This window comes from Coenobita brevimanus, chromosome 52, assembly GCF_032717465.1.
Source record: "Coenobita brevimanus isolate Jiangsu-jjx chromosome 52, ASM3271746v2, whole genome shotgun sequence".
In the NCBI taxonomy this organism is placed as follows: domain Eukaryota; kingdom Metazoa; phylum Arthropoda; class Malacostraca; order Decapoda; family Coenobitidae; genus Coenobita; species Coenobita brevimanus.
The window spans coordinates 22,490,203-22,509,820 of record NC_137005.1 but is presented as its reverse complement, the minus strand read 5'-3'; the positions used below and the strand labels follow the sequence as shown (position 1 = coordinate 22,509,820).

The 19,618-nt window shown below is 41.9% G+C and overlaps 1 protein-coding gene across 1 annotated transcript in view; it reads left to right on the top strand.

The window, feature by feature from the left end:
• LOC145400507 (patched-related protein 9-like) overlaps positions 1–19,618 on the top strand; it is a 524,238-nt gene that overhangs the window by 472,778 nt on the left and 31,842 nt on the right. Inside the window, exons 14-16 of the mRNA XM_080273031.1 lie at positions 1,343–1,501; positions 6,200–6,342; positions 13,706–13,808. Of these exons, the coding sequence (XP_080129157.1) occupies positions 1,343–1,501; positions 6,200–6,342; positions 13,706–13,808 (405 nt within the window). The remainder of the gene's footprint in view (positions 1–1,342; positions 1,502–6,199; positions 6,343–13,705; positions 13,809–19,618) is intronic.

The following is a 19,618-nucleotide window of genomic DNA, read 5'->3' as shown; positions in this document are numbered from 1 at the left end:
CCTGCCACTTATAACAGTAATTGCCTCACCATTATTCCTGCTTTCTAAACAAAGCCTACTTACTAGCTCAGAAAATGAACAACACGTATACTGTCCTTGCTTTTTCATCATGAAGCCTCTCATAAACTTCTTAGAACACTTGCAGCAGGAGAATCGTTGGGCAGGTGCCACCTTAATCGGGGGCTTGGGAATAGTTCCGAGAACATGTATTCACCTGAGCAGGTCAGAGGTAAGACTGAGAGAGAGAGAGAGAGAGAGAGAGAAAGTCCATTATAACCTTCCTCTTCCACTGCCGGGTTATTTGTTGTTTTGTGGGGACTGCTGATTTAGTGCTATCAATGTCTATCCTGCATTAATTATTCCTTTCCTACTCCCCCTGCCACACCCACAACCACACCTGGAGACAAAGTAATCGTCGCAACACACACACACACACACACACACACACACACACACACACACACACACACACACACACACACACACACACACACACACGTTTGCTACCTTTCTGTCCACACCTGGTGGGTGTTCAGGTTTGATAGAATCTGTTCAACTCAATAAACATCATCTCCATTACGTGAGTGCAGTAATCCTTCCATTCAGTGTAGAGATATGGTCTGCATTTTCATTTTTTTCCTGCATCTTTTTCTGTAATCCTTGTGAGCATTCAGGGATCATTAGGCCACAGATGCAGTATTCCCATCGTTAAAGTAGGCTTTAACCACTTCTTCCTTACCAGTTTATTTCTTCATATGGCTCATTCACCCCAGTGTGAAAGTTATTTATTATGGTATCCACACTATGGTGATCATTATGTATTTGCTAAGTTTCATTCTTGCTCTCTTCATCATCATCATCTTGTTGTTGTTGTTGTTGTTGTTGTCCGTCTTCTCCTTCTTCTGCTTCTTCTTCTTCTTCTTTTTCTTCTTCTTGCCATTCTTTCATTTCTTCACCAGTTGACTTCAGAGTTCAGACTTGATTCAGTGGTTCCTTCGGCAAATACCCTCACACACTTTCCTCGTTTTTTTAACTGAATCCTTTTAAAGAGTTTTATCTGGTCAAAGGTCAAATCACGCAAACATGCGTACTTAGTGAAATTAGTGAAATGAAGCAACATGGATCCGTAGAGTTTATCACATTTTGCAATGAGGGGTGTACTGTAGCTGTATGCACACCCTCCTGCATTCCCTAATGATTGTGTCAATCTTTGGCTTACTTTATGTTAGTATTAAAGAGACATAAGTAGCGTAAAACAGAATATTGATTGTTAATATTTATAATATATCATTAAGAAAGAGATGCTAGAAAGTTTCCTAAGCTGAAGAAAACACTGACCTAGGTGAGCGTGGGACGGTGTATCTGGGCGCCCTCAACTACTCCCAGGAGCTGTACAAGGTGGGGCAGCTGACGGATGACCTGCAGGGAAGTCAGTATGTGTCTTCTGTGGACTCCTGGTACGACCTGTTGGTGGACTACACGAAGAAGAAAACGGGAGAAGGTAGGTCAGGCGGGACTCGGATGCCAGGTTCACCACATCTAGTTCATTTAACCCCTTCAGTATGATGACGTATTATATCATTGCACCGATGAGTGAGCGAAAACTATGTACTGCATGTAACTTGGTGATTGGTGTTTATCGTTAGTAATTGGATGCCCTTTATACAGTCAGTTGTAGGATACAGCAACAAGATCGGGGACTATGAAAGCTATAGGTGATCTATGCACATCGTAGGAAAGCTTATAATCAAAAATCCTAAAACGAAGGGCTGAGCACAAACACTGAGTTGTCCCGGAAATTACTACAGCGGAATTGTGCACATCTTTGGAAAACATATTAAACGTAATATAATTGAAATTTCTCAAAATTCCCCACATATTGCTAAAGAAAAGCACCAATCTAAGCACCAAAACTAGGTTATCTCGGAAATTATGAAAATTACAGCGGAGGCTGAGTGGTTAGCGTTGGCAACGCAAAGCTGCCTGTCTGTTGACGCCAGGGTTCAAATCCTGGTGCAGGCAGCATGCGTCACTTGACTCAGGTGTCCAGTCATCATTTGTGGGTTGGTAGGTAAAATATTACCACGTGTAACACATAGGGGAGGCAACTGTTGTAATCTGGATGACGTAGTGGCCTTGTGTCCTAGGATAATAGATGATTAACCCACCCCAGACTCAAACACCTAAGTTCTGGAGATAAGCATCGCAGCTAAGCGCATTATGGCATCTGTCCCTTCCTTTACCTTCATCTCTTTCTGGGGTTAATGCACTTCATTAGAAAACGAAAACACCAACATTTGGCTAGCGTGCTTGCTCGATCACGTTCCACACGGTCTAGTGCTAGTGCGTATAACTTACTTTTGTTCCTTTTGCCACCAAAGGCTGTCATTTTCCTTGGGACAGACTTCCAAATTGGAAGGATATGATGTAAGCTTCATGAAACTCCTCACCACACGATATCTTCCTGTCGTTGAGTAAAATCATGTAATGCCTGCGGGCATGTACTAATGAGTTTAAGATTCACTAAGTTAAGACGGATCTTTGGGCCGTTTTAATATACTTTCCTAAGCTTTACCTGTGTATATGATTGCTGTGATATGCAGTACATTTGTTTTCACTCTTGCAGACACTTAAAACATCACAGCCAAACTGAAGAGTTCAATGGCAAAATTCGAAAAAAAAAAAAAAGTGATAACTGTTAACTGTTGCTGAGATTGCATGAAGAACAATAAAGCATAAGGGAAGGTAGGCTACGCGGTAGGCCCATTCTCATCGTCCTGGGCCGAGATTCGGAAACAAACCTACAATAAAATTCATATCGTAACTACAATGCAAGTGAAGCTTGGACTTCGCCGAAAAGATACTTATAAAGGGTGAGAGGAGTGGAAATATGTCTGAGAGGAGCGTGTGGAATTAGGTGGGGCAACAAATGGACATATGAGGAAGTTCAGTAGTGTTATGGTGTTTATGTGGATGTGCTGGAAAGTGTTTGGAGGAGTTCCCTGAGATGGTTTGGCCATATGGGACCAATGGAGAGTGAGAGATTGATTTATACGTGTATGTGAGTGAGGCGGAGATAGCGGGGGAGGAGACCGAGGATGAACTGGAACGACTGAGTGGAAATGTATAATTAAAGATGATAGTGGTGAAGGATGAAGGGAGGATCGCTTGCAGGCAGAAGATAGAGCGACGTGGAAATAATTTATTCGTGTCCCCCTCCCACTCAAAAGACTAAGGAGTCTACTTATGAATAAATAGACAGAAATATATATATATTTTTTTAAAGGAAGAGAAGAGAATGAATAAACCATCCATATCTTTGCTCATCCCGACCTTGATGCGCTCACGAACAATTCACCATTGTAACTATAATTTGCTTTTACAGGAAAGGGACGGAAGGATGGAGAACTATTCCATGCGTCTTGATCTTCCTGCAAAAATAAATCATAACTGCAGCAAGCGACCTCGCTCGTTGCGCAATGAAGGAGCTTGCCTTGCCGGGGTCGTGGTGGTTTTTACGCCACCCAAGGAAGGGACTGTCGCAGGAGCAAAAAAAAAAATGGACAAGTCATTCACCTCAGAGGACATCATTCGCTCTCTCCCTCTTTGTCGCGCATGCACACCAAGCGAAACTTTTTGCACCCTTGCCACCCACAGATCTCTAACGAGGCCCATGTAGATGTCGGCCGAGAAGCCCCCTCAGAATAAGTCAGTCTGAACTAAACTCAGAGTGTCATATATTTTACCCCCAGTGTTTGCGAGAGCAAAACTTCTATTAAAATGCTTGTTATGGTGTGGAATTTAGTTACATACATACATACATTCATACATATACATACGTACATACACTCATATATACACACATACAAACAGTCTTACATTCATGCGAAATGCATACATACAAACCCAACGCGTCAGTACTATAGATGATTTGAACTGATGGTATTTTTTTGGATCTAAAGTCAAAATAATAATCCAGTTTCCCTCATCATAACTCACTGATGACATAATTATGTGTCATCTTTTTAGCTTTGTAATTTTCATATAATTTAATTACCTCCGCCAGCGAAGTTGCAGGAGGCTATATATTCACCCGTTTCTGTCTACTTGTTTGTTTGTGCACAAGATATCTAAAATAGTTGTCATCGGATTCCAGTGAAATCTAGTGGATAGGCGGGCGATGGGCCAAGGAAAAGTTCATTAGATTTTGAGATGGATCCAGATCCGTATGCAGTAATAATCCATAAATTTTTATTGGCGGTGACGGAAGTATGCCTTATCTGAGATTGTGTAACAGAGCAGATAAGACCGTAGAGTTAATTACCTTCCCCAACGACGTTGGTCGGAGGTTGGTGTATAAATCATAAACTAGGCTATATTTTCATTGTCTAAGGTATATACTGTCTGAGTCCTTTCTGGTTCAATATGGAACTGGATTCGGTTAAAGAAGTGAAATACTAATTGTGATGCCATGCAAAGTAACTACCGAATGTCCATTATATGTAATCGAGAAACACCCATTAGGGAAAACCTGCCTATAGACAAGGTATTACTGAATAATTATAATATCTTGTAGTGGGTTAGTTGACCCGATAGGTAAAGGGACGGCTCCTCCGTCGGAAGAACTGGGGATCGATTCCATCTGGAACACGGTTCAAACATTAAGGGAAACCTAGACCACCAGTGACACCCAGCGTGGGGCGGGGCATCACACCTGAACCACCAATGACACCCAGTGTGGGGCGGGGCATCACACCTGAACCACCAGTGACACCCAGTGTGGGGCGGGGTATCACACCTAGACCACCAATGACACCCAGCACACCACCATGTACCTCTCCTGTATCTAGTCAGTTGATGAGGTACACGCATTCATAACGGATTTTTTGTCAGCGATAGCATCATGACATGAAGCGACCGTATCACGACGCATCCAGTTGAGCTAAGACTGCTTCACAACCGACATACGACACTCCCAACTACGATGCAACTGTGACCCGACTTTTGGCAAGTCGTGAGACGGCCACGATTTTTTAACGCACGCGTTAAAAATTCGTGAGGCTCGAGGAGTCGTCCAAGAGGCTCACGACCGCCCTTCAGAGTCCGGGCTTTGTCGAAGAATCAAGGGACGACCGATGACAAAAGCCGTTACGACCTTGAGTTGCGCCGCGGTCGGGCCTTGAGTCGCGTATGTGTGACAGGGGCTTAACCACGTTAGTTCAGTGACGTATTTTTTATTTGGTCTATTTTACGTCTAGAGGATTTCATATATATATATATATATATATATATATATATATATATATATATATATATATATATATATATATATATATATATATATAATCCTTTCATAGCGAATTGTAAAAACAAAAAAAATAATAATGCCTACACAACGATGAATTTTCCATAATCTGTTTTTAAAATCCGGCCATAGTTATAAAGTGTAATACTACGTCATCACACTGAAGGGATTAGCAGCACACACACTAACAGTATTAAATGTTCATCCAACCGTGCAAACTGGATTGAGCACACAGGTTCGAGCGTGTGGAAGCTGGTATGTGTAGCTGGAGTGGATTGTTTTACACTGACCAAACGTTGTGATTTGCAGTCACTGTTTGGTCCACCTGCTACATAACTCATAGGGGCTGAGCGCATCATAAGAGGGCGGAGACGTCATGTCGCCACCTCGTCAAATTAAAACTGAGGAAACACGCCCACTGGACTGAAGAACGTATCCAAATTGTGCAAACTTCATTACGCAGTTGGACTGACAGTCAAACCAACTGCACAGTGTAGTTTGCACATTCTAGATATGTGTCTCTACACTAGTTTTTCCAGGTGGTCTTTGTGTTTTCTCATTTTCAGTCTGATATAGTGGTGAGATTACGTTTCCTGTCTCTGATGAGGAGCTCAGCCTACATGCTTTTTGTTCAATGGCTTTAAGCATAACAGAGAATAGGAAATGTAATTGTTTGAGATGGAGGAAACTTTTAATGTTAGGTTGAAAGCATCGTCACTTCCATCGCGCGAATAACCGCTCCAAGTGCGCACACCAGTGAACCGAGCGTACACGGGCTCTGACCGGCATGTTTCATCCAGGTTGTGCGGTTGGACTGACAGTTGAAGAAGTGCGTGTGTGTAAGCCTTAGGGTAAGAACTGACTCTAAATTATTCCTTGTTGTTGCCCCTGCAGACATAAGCGGAAAGATGTTGAACGAGACTTTCTTCAACGAGGCACTCTCGGCTTTCCTCTTCTCCCCAGCTGGCTCTCGCTTCCAGACATATTTTCACTTCAGCGGCAACCTCACCATTACCCAGCCCGCACCACTTGTCACGGTTCGTCACTCTTGTTGTCTCTGTTCTCTTCCTGCCCCTGTCACTCCCTCTTCTTGGTACTTGCTGGCCAATACTGCAGCTGTTGCTGTTTATACTGTAGATGCTTCTCGTTCTACCACTGTCACTATGTAGCTATAGATACCTTTCTTGATATACTCAGTCCAACTTCTTTCACAGACTTGAATACTGAGCTATACCATTAGTCTAATATTCGATTGTTATTAGTCACGAAGAGGTATTATGGAAAGAATGTAAAACCGTAGTACTGTATTATACTCCCCTTGTGGAAAGGGAAATAAGCCCACAAATTACAAAAAACTCCTCCAAGTTAATGTAGACGAACTATAGCGCTGTTACTGTATGTGGATAATTTTCTTCCTGACACTGTTGCTGTCTCTTCCTGGCACTGATGTTGTCTTTCCTGTCGCTGTTACTGTCTAGGCACTTGCTGTTTCTTACTGGCACTGTTACTATGTTAGCACTGTTGCTGTTTCTTCCTGACACTATTACTATCTTGGCATTGTTACTGTTTCTTCCTGGCACCTTTACTATCTATACTTGGCAATGTTACTGTTTTTTCTTGGAACTGTTACTATGTTCTTGGCACTTACCGTTTCTTCCTTAAATTTACTATCTATTTGGTACTGTTACTATTCCTTCCTGTCACTGTTTCTATCTTCTCGGCACTATTACTGTTTCTTTTAAGCACTGTTAATTCTTCATGGCGCTGTTAGTGTTTCAGACACTCATACTGTCTGTTCCTGGCACTGTTGCCTTCTGGTTGGAACTGTTACTGTTTTAGTCACAGTTGCTCTCTTTCTGGCACTGTTACGGTCTCTTCCGGGCACTCCTACTTTATGTGGATTCCTCTCTTCCTGACGCTGTTGCTTTCTCCTGACGTCTGTGGCTGCCTTTCTTTTGGATATTCATCCTTGCTCTTTTACTGTCTCTGTCGCTCTATCTCTTGGGCTTTCTCCCGTCGTTCTGTTGCTGTTTCTAACTCTGTTGCCAGTTCTGTGTCACTGTTTCTCGCTGGTTGTCTCTGATTGTAATTGTCTCACTTGCTGTCTGTCTCTGCCTGTCTCCATCTCTGGTTTTCTTGCTGTTTGTTTCTACCACTCTTGAATTGTTTTTTTTTGCCTGTCCCCGCCTCGAGGGGGCTCTGGGACAGGTATTGTTTTCACTCGGTTTGTCTGTTTGTTTTTTTGTCTGTCTGTCTGTTAACAGCTTTAGGCGAAAACTACTGGTGCGATTTTGACTAAAATTACAGGGATGATGGCCAATGACCTTCTAATCATCTGATTAGATTTGGGGCTAAATTGGGCCAAGGGCCAGACTGTAGGGCCAAAAAATGTTAAAAAATAAAAAAAAAAGAAGAAGCAGGGGCGGGTAACAATCGTTTTTTCGCCATAACTCCTTTCAAATTCGTCATATCGACCTGAAACCAAAACCCAAAGGTGCATCTTTCAAATCTGCATCCTATAATATGCCTCATTACATCAGGATGTTCACCCCCTAGGTAGCGGTAGATGGGTCGGGCCTAAAATTTCAAATGGGCATAAAATCTACAATTTTCACCCGATTTATTCCAAATTTGATGTGACGTCTTCGACTAGATATCATGTTGCGTTTATTCGTCAGCACTAAAATGACTGCCGGGGACGGGTTTGCTGTGCCTTCGCACCGCTTCTTGTTCGTTTTTGTCTCTGGTTCTCTTGGTATCGTTCTGTCTCTCGTACTGTATCCTACCTCTCTCACAGTGTGGCTTGTCTGTCTGTCTGTTTCTTATGATCTCTGTCTGTCATGCTGTCTGATATGTGCTGTCTGTCCGTTTCTTGTATTGTCTCTCTGTGTCTTATGTTGTCATTCTGTCTCGCTGTCTCTCTGGATTTCTTGCTATCTCTCTCATTTGGTGTCTGTATCTCTTTTGCATTCCCTGCTGATGTCTCATCTTGTCCCTGCTTCTCTTGTTGTGTCTGATTCTTTTCTCTTATTGCCTCTGTTTCTTCTCTCTTTCCCTGTGTCTGACTGTGTTTGATCTGTCTGGCTGTGTGTGTGTGTGTGTGTGTGTGTGTGTGTGTGTGTGTGTGTGTGTGTGTGTGTGTGTGTGTGTGTGTGTGTGTGTGTGTCTGTGTGTGTGTGTGTGTGTGTGTGTGTGTGTGTGTGTCTCTCTCTCTCTCTCTCTCTCTCTCTCTCTCTCTCTCTCTCTCTCTCTCTCTCTCTCTCTCTCTCTCTCTCTCTTCCCTCCTGTCTGTGCTCATTTTCATGTACAGTCTCTGTCTCTTCCTGTCTGTTCTTTTTACGTACAGTGTCTGTCTTTTCCTTTCTGTTCTTTTTATGTACAGTCTCTGTCTCTTCCTGTCTGTCTGAATCTCTTACTGTCTCAGTCCCTTGCTATCTTTACGTCTCTAGTTGTCTCTGTCTCATGCAATCTTTGTTTCTCTCTTGCTGCCAGTGTCTGCCACTTTTGTTGTTTCTGTCTCTTTTGCTGTGTCTCTGTCTCTTTTGCTGCCACTGTCTGTCTTTCATTGTTGCAATATGTCATGCTAACTCTGTCTCTGCATCTCTCACTGCCTTTGTCTCTTGATGTCTGCGTCACTGCTGTTCTTGCTGCCCTTTTCTCTCTTGTTGTCTCTGTCTATCTTGTTGTCTCTCTTTGAATCTATTGCTGTCTGTAGCTCCTACTATTTGCCTCTCTTACAACCTGTTTCTGTCCCCTTTGCTGTTTCCGAATCTCCTCTGGCCTCAGTCTCTTTTAGTCTCTCGTACGGTTTATGGCTATATCCATCTCTTCTCTTCTGCAAGTAGTTTATCTTCTGCTGTCTTTATGCCTGTCTTTCTTGCTGTCACTGTCTCTGACTCTGTCTCTCTTGCTGTATTTGTTTCTCTCTCTTGGTTTCAGCGTCTGTTTCTCTTGTTCTCTGTGTCTGACTTCTTGCCTGTCTTTATGTCTGGTTGTCTCTGTTTTTCGACGACACTGTCTGTTCCTGTGGTTGATTCTGTCTCCAGGCAGCTATCACCGTCTCAAGGTAGGTTTTGTTTCGTGGTAGGCTAATTGTTTGTCTCGTGATAGCTGTTACCATCACCTAGTCATTTGACAACTTTCCTTATGCCATGGTACCTGTTTTTTTATAGGTGTCTCTGTCTCTCGATAATTTTGTGTCTTCTTGCCGCTGTCTCTGTTGTCAGGTGACTGTCTTTGTATCTTGGTAGCTGTCTCTGTTTCGTAATATCTGTCTTTTTTTCTTGCCAGCGGTTTCTCTATCCCAGTAGCTGTTTGTCTGTTGATACCTGTTTCTGTCTTTTAGTAGCTGCTTCTGTCTTTTGGTAGCTGTCTGTCTATTGATAGTTGTCTCTGTCCCCTGGTAACTGCCTCTGTCTATTAATAACCGTCTCTGTCTAGTATTAGCTGTCTTCTATTTTTTTTTGTGTGTGTCCGACTCTGGGCATAGGCTTCACAGCCTGCTATCAAGGCCCAGCAGTCCTCCTACATACCATACACCTCTACATGTCACCACTTCGGCGCTAACACCCACCGTCCATATTGAATACATGCTAGGGCTGTCTCATACAGGACTGGTGTACTGGTATTAGCGGGGGTATTTTTACGACATGTCGGCGGGTCTTCTGGTAGATCAGTAAAGCCTGATTTAATGAAATTCAAATCCTTAAACTGTTCCCTGCCCCAGCCGGGATTTGAACCTGGGTCCGTTAGGACCGCACGCCACCTCTCTACCGGTTGATAGTTGTCTGTGTCTTTTGATGGTTGTCTTTGTCTACTGGTAGCTGTCACTGTCGCCTGATAGTTGTCTCTGTCCATTCATATTGTCTGTCTGGTGATAGTTGTCTCTGTCTCCTAGTAACTGTCTGTGTCTCCTGGTAGCTGTATTCCCCCAAGTAGATGTCGCTTTTTCCTGACAATACTCTCTCTCTCTCTCTCTCTCTCTCTCTCTCTGGATGTCTGTCTGTCCATTTAATGTAATGTGACTTCCCATGTCTCCTAGTGCCTGTGTCTTCGTGTACCTGTCTCAGCCTTATGATCAGAGTTCGCCTGGCTTGTGTTTTTCTGACGGCTTATCGTGCGTCAGAAATAAACCCTGCAGTACCATGGAGTCCATTTCTTCATTCTGTGGACGATATTATTCAACTTGCGTCATTCTGCTGAACTGGCGGGGCTTGATACAGCCTTCACCATCCCTCTTCCCCTTCAGTGGGATCTCTTAATGTGAGTAAAATCGTCTGGTGGCAGCAAGAATTAACAACAAAATAGTCATTGTGCAGAAGGGCTTAATGCACAGGGTGACCAAAAATTCTGGAAATGTAGAGAAGTCTGACACTCTTTGCAACCATCAGACGAATTTATTGAGCAGACTTTTCGAACTGCAGGGTTAAAGTATAGCCTTACTTAAGTTCTTTAGCACAAGGGACTCTCCAGAGTTTAATATGACTGTCAGTAGCAGCAGTGATAAAATGCAGAACTACTTTTTGATAGAGTTTGTGCGTGTGTGTGTGTGTATGTGTGTGTGTGTGTGTGTGTGTGTGTGTGTGTGTGTGTGTGAAACTACAATTTGTTACAACCACATTTTGTAATAGCTGCATTACCGAGATGTAACAAAAAAATTTTTTGCGAACACAATTGTGTATCTGGTGCATTAGCACAATTTTATGTTACAGTCACACTTGCGTAACAGTTGCATTTACACGATGTAACTACAACTGCATTAACACGATGTAACTGCTGTTATGATACAGTATTCTTCAGTTATGTTACTTTTACAGCATTATGTATTTCACTTAATTAGCTTACAAGTTAATTGTGTATATCTATTCATTAATATATTTTGACAATATTTACTGTCGTTGGTATGGCAATGGGCGTGACCGAGCGATATGTAGACATAATATAACACAATACTATATGTAACTACGGTATGTAACACTATAGCTATAGGTAACAGTATGTAAAACAGGTACTGTAGTTATGTCTGAGATCTCCAGGAAGAGACAACTACACATCCCATTTACCTAGACTAATCAAGAATGCCAAACACCCTTGATCATGTGCCGGAAACATAACCGACACACACACACGCACAAACGTACGCACACTTCCACAAACTTTAGCCAGAAGCTAGAGGGGCATATGAGTCCGATATCACATGTAGGAAAATTAGTTAGACAAGAGAGAACAAGGGGTAGAGAAGGAGACTGCTAGGAGAGAGGGGAGAGATTCCCAGAGAGCGATAGGAAGTGGGAGAGTGAGAGTAAAGTAGGAGAACCGCAGCTAGCACAAACTGCAACTAACCATACACGGGTCACGCCAAGCTCTTAACTTTTATTCAAGTAACAGTCTCACAATGAACTCAGTCGACCCAAATCTGCCTATTTCATCATCTTACTTAAAATCCGAAGAGGATAACGGAACAGAGAAGGCTTACACTGACATCTACAACTCCTCACAATTACTCTCTCTTAGTGCCTCTCCCATCGACGATACAACCAGATAACCATCTCTATATAATTACACCCCTCGGCTACGTCTATTTACATTGGCAGCAGCGGTGAACACAGGTAAACTTTGACAAACTACGTCTGCTTATATGTGTGTGTGTGTGTGTGTGTGTGTGTGTGTGTGTGTGTGTGTGTGTGTGTGTGTGTGTGTGTGTGTGTGTGTGTGTGTGTGTGTGTGTGTGTGCCTGCTCTACAAGGTGCACTCAGTGACAATCTGGATTCACAGATTTACGACCAGTGCTCCTCAGTTAATGAAAATTGTTTTTCCATTTAGGAAAAAAAAAAAAAAGGAAAGAGTCTGCACCGTCCTTTCTCTTGCTCTCATAATCATATTTTCCACCGGTCGTAAATGTGTAATTTGAGACCTGGAAAGCAACAGAGGGAGAAAAAACTACTGATAAAAAGCATTTTTTTTTAATTGGATGTCTCCATTTTATTTAAATCTTTATGTATAGACAATCGTCATAATAACGCAGGGATGTATTCCAAAATATAATTTTTCACATTCAGCGCTTAGTTTCCTGTAGAATAGAGATAACGTCTGAAACAAATTTCTAAGCAACAATGGAACTATAATTACTCCACCACGATGTCTTATTCATGTAGTTTCTTCCTGTTACGCCCATATGATTTCATTCAGCGTAAGAAAACCCCAGGTGGCTAATGGGTTAATGGAACACATCTCCAGTTAGAAAAGTATATCCCGTGGTAAATAAAATCACCTGTGGATAGCAAAAATAAAATTAATAAAATAATTCCTCTGGGTCAGTGGTTGACTAGCAATTTTCTGTAATTACCTCCGCCAAGGAGGTTATGTTTTCACTCCTGTCCGTTTGTTAGTTGGTTGGTAGGTTGGTGTGTGAGCAAGACTACACAAAAACTACTGGACGGATTTCCACGAAACTTGGTAGAAGAATGGGCCTTGGCCCAGAATAGACTCCACTCTTTTGGTGCGGATCCGGATAAAGGTGCGGATCCAGGATTTTTTTTCACTCTAACATTGCAAGATAGGGCGTTTTTCGACATTTTTGTTACTTTTTCAGAGAATATTGCATGGATCTTGATGAAAAGAATCAGGCATATTTAGGATGTTGGTATCTACGAATGTGTACAGTTTGGCGCGGATCCATATAAAATTCCGGATCTAGCGGATTTAAATATGCTTTTATAGGGGGGTACTCTTTTTCCAGCTGCCTTACAGTGACAAATAGGATTTGATTGAATTAAAAAGAGCTGCATATTGGGCCTTAGCGGAGGTATGCGCTCTACTGAGTGCCATTCTAGTTTAGTATGAATTAAATGGCAAAAAATTAGGTTAAAAAATGCAGCTTGTAGCAGATTTACAATGTATCAGCCTGTAATGCATAAAATTACATCCTCATGAAATATATTATTCAAATTTTCCTTGAGAAGTGTTTTTAGACATGGCAGATGTTCACATGGGAAATGTAGATACATAGCACATCAAAGTATGTAGGCCTATGTGGTAATTAAAATTCTGCTAAATTTATGTATACCAGACTTTAAGATCAAGTTTGCGGAATTTCAGCTGCAAAAACACCTACTGTACACTAATACGATCACACGAATGAGCCAGCTGAGGCATGTATTCAATCTGCATGGTTGGTATTAGTGCCAAAACGGTGACACTTGCTGGTCCGAGACACGTAGAAGGACCGCTGAACCTCAGAGAACCATCTCTCAAGGTTATCACCTGAGTGGCAGTCATAAAATTAAAATTGTTACTGATGAGTTTTATCAGCGAAAAGAGCTAAATGATCTCTCTCTCTCTCTCTCTCTCTCTCTCTCTCTCTCTCTCTCTCTCTCTCTCTCTCTGTTTCTGTTCCTACAGGCCAGCAAATTCGACTACCAACACCGGTCCCTTCCTGATCGGGATGAGCAGATAGCAGCCATGGATGAAGTCAAAGCAATAATAAACAATATTGGATTCTCAGGTCAGTGAAGTTCTATTTCTGTATTTTTGTCCGTGTCATTGTTGAGATGCCAGTCTTTGTTGCCGTTCCTCTTCCTCTGTAGCTCTTTTCATCCCTGGCGGTTACTGTCTCTCAACTGCCACTGTCCATCTGTTTGCTCTCTCTTTCTGCGTACTAGTCTGACTCTAGTTCTTAGTTGCTCTGTCTGTCTCATTCTGCCTTTGTGTCCGTACCGCTGCAGTCCCCTTAGTTATGTGTCTCTGTGACTGTCTGCCACTCTGTTACTGGTTGTGACTCTGATGCAGTCTATCTTTCTGTTGTTGTCTATTTATCTACTGTTTTTTTTCTGATGCTGTCTGTCTGTTGCCGTCTGATTTTCTGTTGTCTGTATCTCTGGTCTTGTTTACCCCTCTCAGTTGCTGTGTGCACATCTGTCATTGCTTAGGTGTCCCTGTCTCAGTGTAACTGCATCTGTTTATCTGTTGATGTGTTTGTCTCTATTGCTATCTGTTTAAGTTGCTGCTTCTTTATCCCTGTTGCTGTCTGCCTAATTATAGCGTTATCCACCACAGTGGCTGAGTAGTCAGCATCGCTGACTGTGAAACCCGGCCCGTTAGCGCCAGGGTTCGAATCCCCGTGCGGTCAACTAACGTCACTTGACAGGTGTCCATGCACTCTTTTTTAGGTTGGTAGGTAAAATGAATATCTCGGGTAACACCTAGGGAAGGCAGCTGTGCTAACGTGCATGATACAGTGGCTTGCATCCCAGGATACTGGATGAGAAACCTTCCACAACTTCAAAGGCCTAAGTTACGGAGATGAGCACTGCGGTAAAGCGCCTCAAGGCGTCTGCTGTCACCGATACCTTTACCTTTTTGTATGTGTTGCTCGCTCTTTTACTATTGTTGCCTGTTTTCTGTGGATATTTATGTCTCTTCATTATTGCTTCTGTTTCTGCTACTGTCTGTCTGTGTTGCTGTCGGTCTTTCTTGCATTTACTCTTTGTTGCTGTCTGTCGTTCTTGCTTTTACTCTTTGTTGCTGTCTGTCTTTCTTGTGCTTATTCTTTGTCGCATTTGCTGTCTGTCTTTCTTGACCTACTCTTTGTTTCTGTTGCTGTCTGTCTTTCTTGCTCTTACTCTTTGTCTCTGTTGCTGTTTGTCCCTATGAAGCTGTCCCTGCTTTTGTTGCCGTCTGCCTCTTTCTGCTGCTGTCTTTTCCTCATAGCTAGCTGTCTCTGTAGCTGGCTCTGTATTGTTCTTGCCTTTTCAGTCTGTTTACTTGGCTCATTGTTACTGTCTCCAATTGTCTGTCTCTTTCTTTAGTTCCCAGTTCAGTTCAGTTGCTTGGCCAAGGCTTTGCCTTTGCAACGGCACTACCATTGGTAGGCTGTCCGTATCTCTCCGAACCTTACACCTATTACACAGCTTTGCGACAACTTTGCTCTTGCCCGGCGCCCGCCCAGGTCACGTGACCCACAGGCGCCATGTTGCCTCACAGTGGCGCGGGCAGCAGGGGCGGATAAATTGAATCTCCTGCACGCAAACTGCTCTTAACTGTGATTAACTGGATTTCTTCATTAAATATGCTTCGCTGTGTTGCCTAGCGATGCAAGGGGAGATGATGCACAGATTTCCCAGAAATCTTCGGAAAAGAAAGGAGTGGGAGATAAAAGCCTGGTGGGAAAACTGGAGAGCAAATGATATCTTTTGTATTCGGTAAGTTTAAATATGTATGTTACGAAAGAAATTACTTGTAATACTAACAGTTAATGTCTGAAACACTTCTTTAGTATAAACATGAAATAATCTTGAGGATATCCTGGCAATCTTGTAACATATGGACATATGCTTAAACCAAAGGTGTCGTGCCACAACTGCAGACTCCATCATTGTGGGATGGGATTTGACTGGTAAGCTTATGAATTCAATAACAGCTGCTTCATAATTTGTAATTAACATTATTTGAGCTTTCGAAACTGTCAAGAACTTGCCTGCAGTTCCCATGCATTCCCAGTAATGGCACTCAAAAATCGCGCAAATGTGGTATTCCACAAATAACTTGTTAATTGTTAGAATCTAAATGAAGATTTTAAAAAATACGATGAAAGACTGAACATATGTTCCACTGCTTTTGGGAGATTAATATGAGTTACTCTGTAACTCATCATACGGTAATATATATATATATATATATATATATATATATATATATATATATATATATATATATATATATATATATATATATATATATATATATATTTCATAGAAAGTGAAATGGATTTAAAAAATAATAGGGTAAGCCAAAAAAATTATAGATCGCTGCACCCATGCCACCATCCTATCCTGTTTTCATGTTACGTGAAAGGTACTGGAGTAAACAGTGTTGTTTATGCTTGCCCTGTGTCATGAGGATATCGCAATGGAGGTTAAATTTGGAAACATGTGTACTGGGCAGTTCTTTTCAATAGTAACATCGAACCTAACCAGTCTCTATATATCTTCGTATTATCAAGCAGTGTCTGTCATAACTGATGTAAACAATCAAATTTGTATAGATAGATAGATAGATATAGATATAGATATGGATATAGATAAATAGATACATATATACATACATAGATAAAATGCTGAAAATGTCTTAACTCATCAAATTATTAAGCAATGAGGATGGAAACAATAATGATGGAAATAATTCAGGGGACAGCAGAGCGGTTAAGCGAGCACTGGCAGCAGGGACTGATGCAACATTGCGTCTTGCCGACAGTTGTTGCAACACTCCCTGTAGAAGGCGCTGTCTGTACCTACCTCTGGCTCTGGCTGTTCCTGCCAGTGTTTGGCTGTCTGTCCCTGCAACTGTTTCCGTCTCCGTAGTATTTTATGTTTCTCTGTATCTGTCTTTGTTCTTTGTCTGTCTTTTGATTTGTCTGATGTTCTCCGTCTGTCACTGTTGCTGTCTTTCCGTTGTCTGTATTCCCTTCTTGCTATGTCTTGCCTGTTGATATTGTCCTCTGTAGATCCCTTCCTCTCTGTAGCTTTTTGTAACTGTTTATTTCTTGCTGTTTGCCTCTCTTTGTAATTATGACTCTCCGTAGTTTGATCTCTGCAGTTTTCACTGTCTAGCTGTCTTTCGCTCTCATTAGCTTTCTGTTTCTCTTTAGTCGTCTCTTTTTTGTAACTGCCTCTGTCTCTAGCTTTTGCTGAATTTGTAGATGCCTCTTTATGATAGGATTTTAAATTTCACTTTAGTATTTCATCTCCAGCTTGAGTACGTTGTCTTTGAAGAGGCCCGTACGAGAGATGAAGTTAATGAGGATGCTCTATCCAACCCTTTCGCTTGGAAAAGTCTATCCTAACGGGAAAAAATTGCTCCGGAAATAGCAAGAATTGAACAGAAGTTGTATCAAAGGATCGAAAGGAGTTGTGAGTTCACAGTAAAACGAGCAGAATAACTCGTGTCCTGTCATTACTTGTGGCTGTTGCCTGGCGCTGCTTCCTGTGAGAGGGTGGGTGTGACTGAACGACTGCCACGCCATTACTGTCCCCGTTCTGTAAACTGGAGATTATTTTGTCCAGGACGTTCCTCATAGGTTGCTGCATCAGGCAATACAGACTGGTAAGATACAGATAGAGAGTTGGAAAGACTGACAAATAGATAGACCGATGCATTTGTATGTAGTTAGATAGATGGATGGATTTATAGACCTTTTCCATGTGGCGTCACGAGTCATGTGACTTACGTTTACGACGCCATACTGGACGGCAAATTGTCGGACGTCTAGAGAGAGAGAATTGCAGATTCCACAATGTTATTCCACTTTTGTGTCTTCGGCTGTAAGACAAGACTGGAAGTGGGGTAAACTTCTGAAGTTTCAAGCCAGTGAGGAAAGGCAACAGATGTGGATAGCTGCCGTGAAGAGGGAGAATTGGCTGCCGACGACCTACACCCGACTCTGTAACAGGCATCTCATATCAGATGAGCTGATGATTTGTGGATAGATGCCTGCATATTTATCATTCTTAGCAGTTGCAATGTCATGGGATATCCTAATGATGTTAATGTCTCAGAGTACAAGACCGTCATGGCCATATGTGTGCATGGGAAAAGAGGGGGAGGGTCTGTGTGACAGGCCTTGTTTTGGTATTATTCCAGAGTTTCACCCAAACGAAAATGAACATAAACTATATGCGCCATAGCAACGATGACCAAGAATGTTAGATGCGTAAGTAAAACTGATCAGATTACAGATTAGGTCATACTTAAGGTTAAGTTAGGTTAGGTAAGGTTAGGTTAAACCTTAAATTTTTATTTTTTCAATGTTTTTCATTGTGATTCAATTAAAACTGCTATCTGTATCATGGTGGATCATTTTAATAGTAATACAGTACAGTACACTATTCAACACTTCATTATAAAACTGTTATATACCACTGTGAGTATGTGTGCTAACCTATGTTTCAGTTACAATTGAAGCATAATTACTAGTACAACTATGTATAATTTTCTATTTTATTTAGAAATTAATGTTGCTCCACTGAAAGCCAAACTGCCAATACATGCTCCAGTTAAATATACATTGTTTACTGAGTACAATAATGTTTTAATTACAAATGGGAGGAAAAAATTCTGTACTTCTTTCAACAACCCTTTATATTATCTTTTACCAGATATGTACTAAGACATTTTTTAATGTAAAATGTAAAATAATTAAAACTGTACTGTTGAAGTCTTTAGGTTTTATATTGTATTCATCACCATGAAATAAATGACCTTAATTTAAATTTGTGCCAATATTTTGTTTCATTTATAATGTAAAAGTTAACTTCAACAGCAACACTGGGTGTTTCAAAAGGCCCTCATTATTTTTTAAAATTTATTAAAATTGCAGTTAGAAGAGGAACCAAATGACAGTTTGGTTGCTGAGTCTACGATTCATGAGAACGTTGGTGGCATCAAACGTGGCTTCGTAAGTCTACTGGAAAGTCGCTGGTGCACCTCAGTGTGGGCACCACCTTTTTCGAAACAAGCGAGCCACCGTTTTATGCATTCTTGGCCGACATTGGACAACATTTCGGGAGTAACAGAAGCACACGCATTCCTGATCCTTTCTTCTAGTGTGGGGAGGTCTCACGGCTTGGTGGCGTATACTTTGCTCTTAATGTAGCCCCACAAAAAAAAGTTACATGGTGTAAGATCCAGCGAGTAAGCGCCCATTCGATGGAACCACGGCGACCAGTCCACCAATCGGGAACCGCTAATTCAGAAATGAACGAACCTCACGCGAGTAATGAGCAGGGGCACTGTCTTGCTGGAAAATGACTTCTTGCATGTCGGCAGAACTCCTGAAGCATATAAAGGTAATTGTCTCCATTGATGTTCACAGAATTTCCATCGTTATCCCGGAAGAAGAACGGACCAGTCAGCCTAGCTGAGGAGATGGCAGACCAGAGGACCAATTTCTGCGTGTCCCTTTCATGTTCACGGATATCCACAGGATTATGAGTTCCACAGAAGCGGATATTGTGCTGATTGACGTGACCAGAAAGGTGGAAGAGAACTTCGTCATTGAACCACATGTTCTCCAGGATCGATGGGTCTCTTTCATAGTGATGCAGCAGTGTCTCACACATCTCCACCCGACAATCGTAGTCTTAAGGTTACAGCTTCTGAACCACCTGGATCTTGTATGGATACAGCTTGAGATCACGCCGCAAAATCCGCTGGATCGATGTCACGCTGATGTTCAGTTCCGCAGCTGCTCACCGAATGGACTTTCCTTGACTCTGAGCAAAAGCCTCAAGGACATTTTTGACAATCTCCTCACTCCGC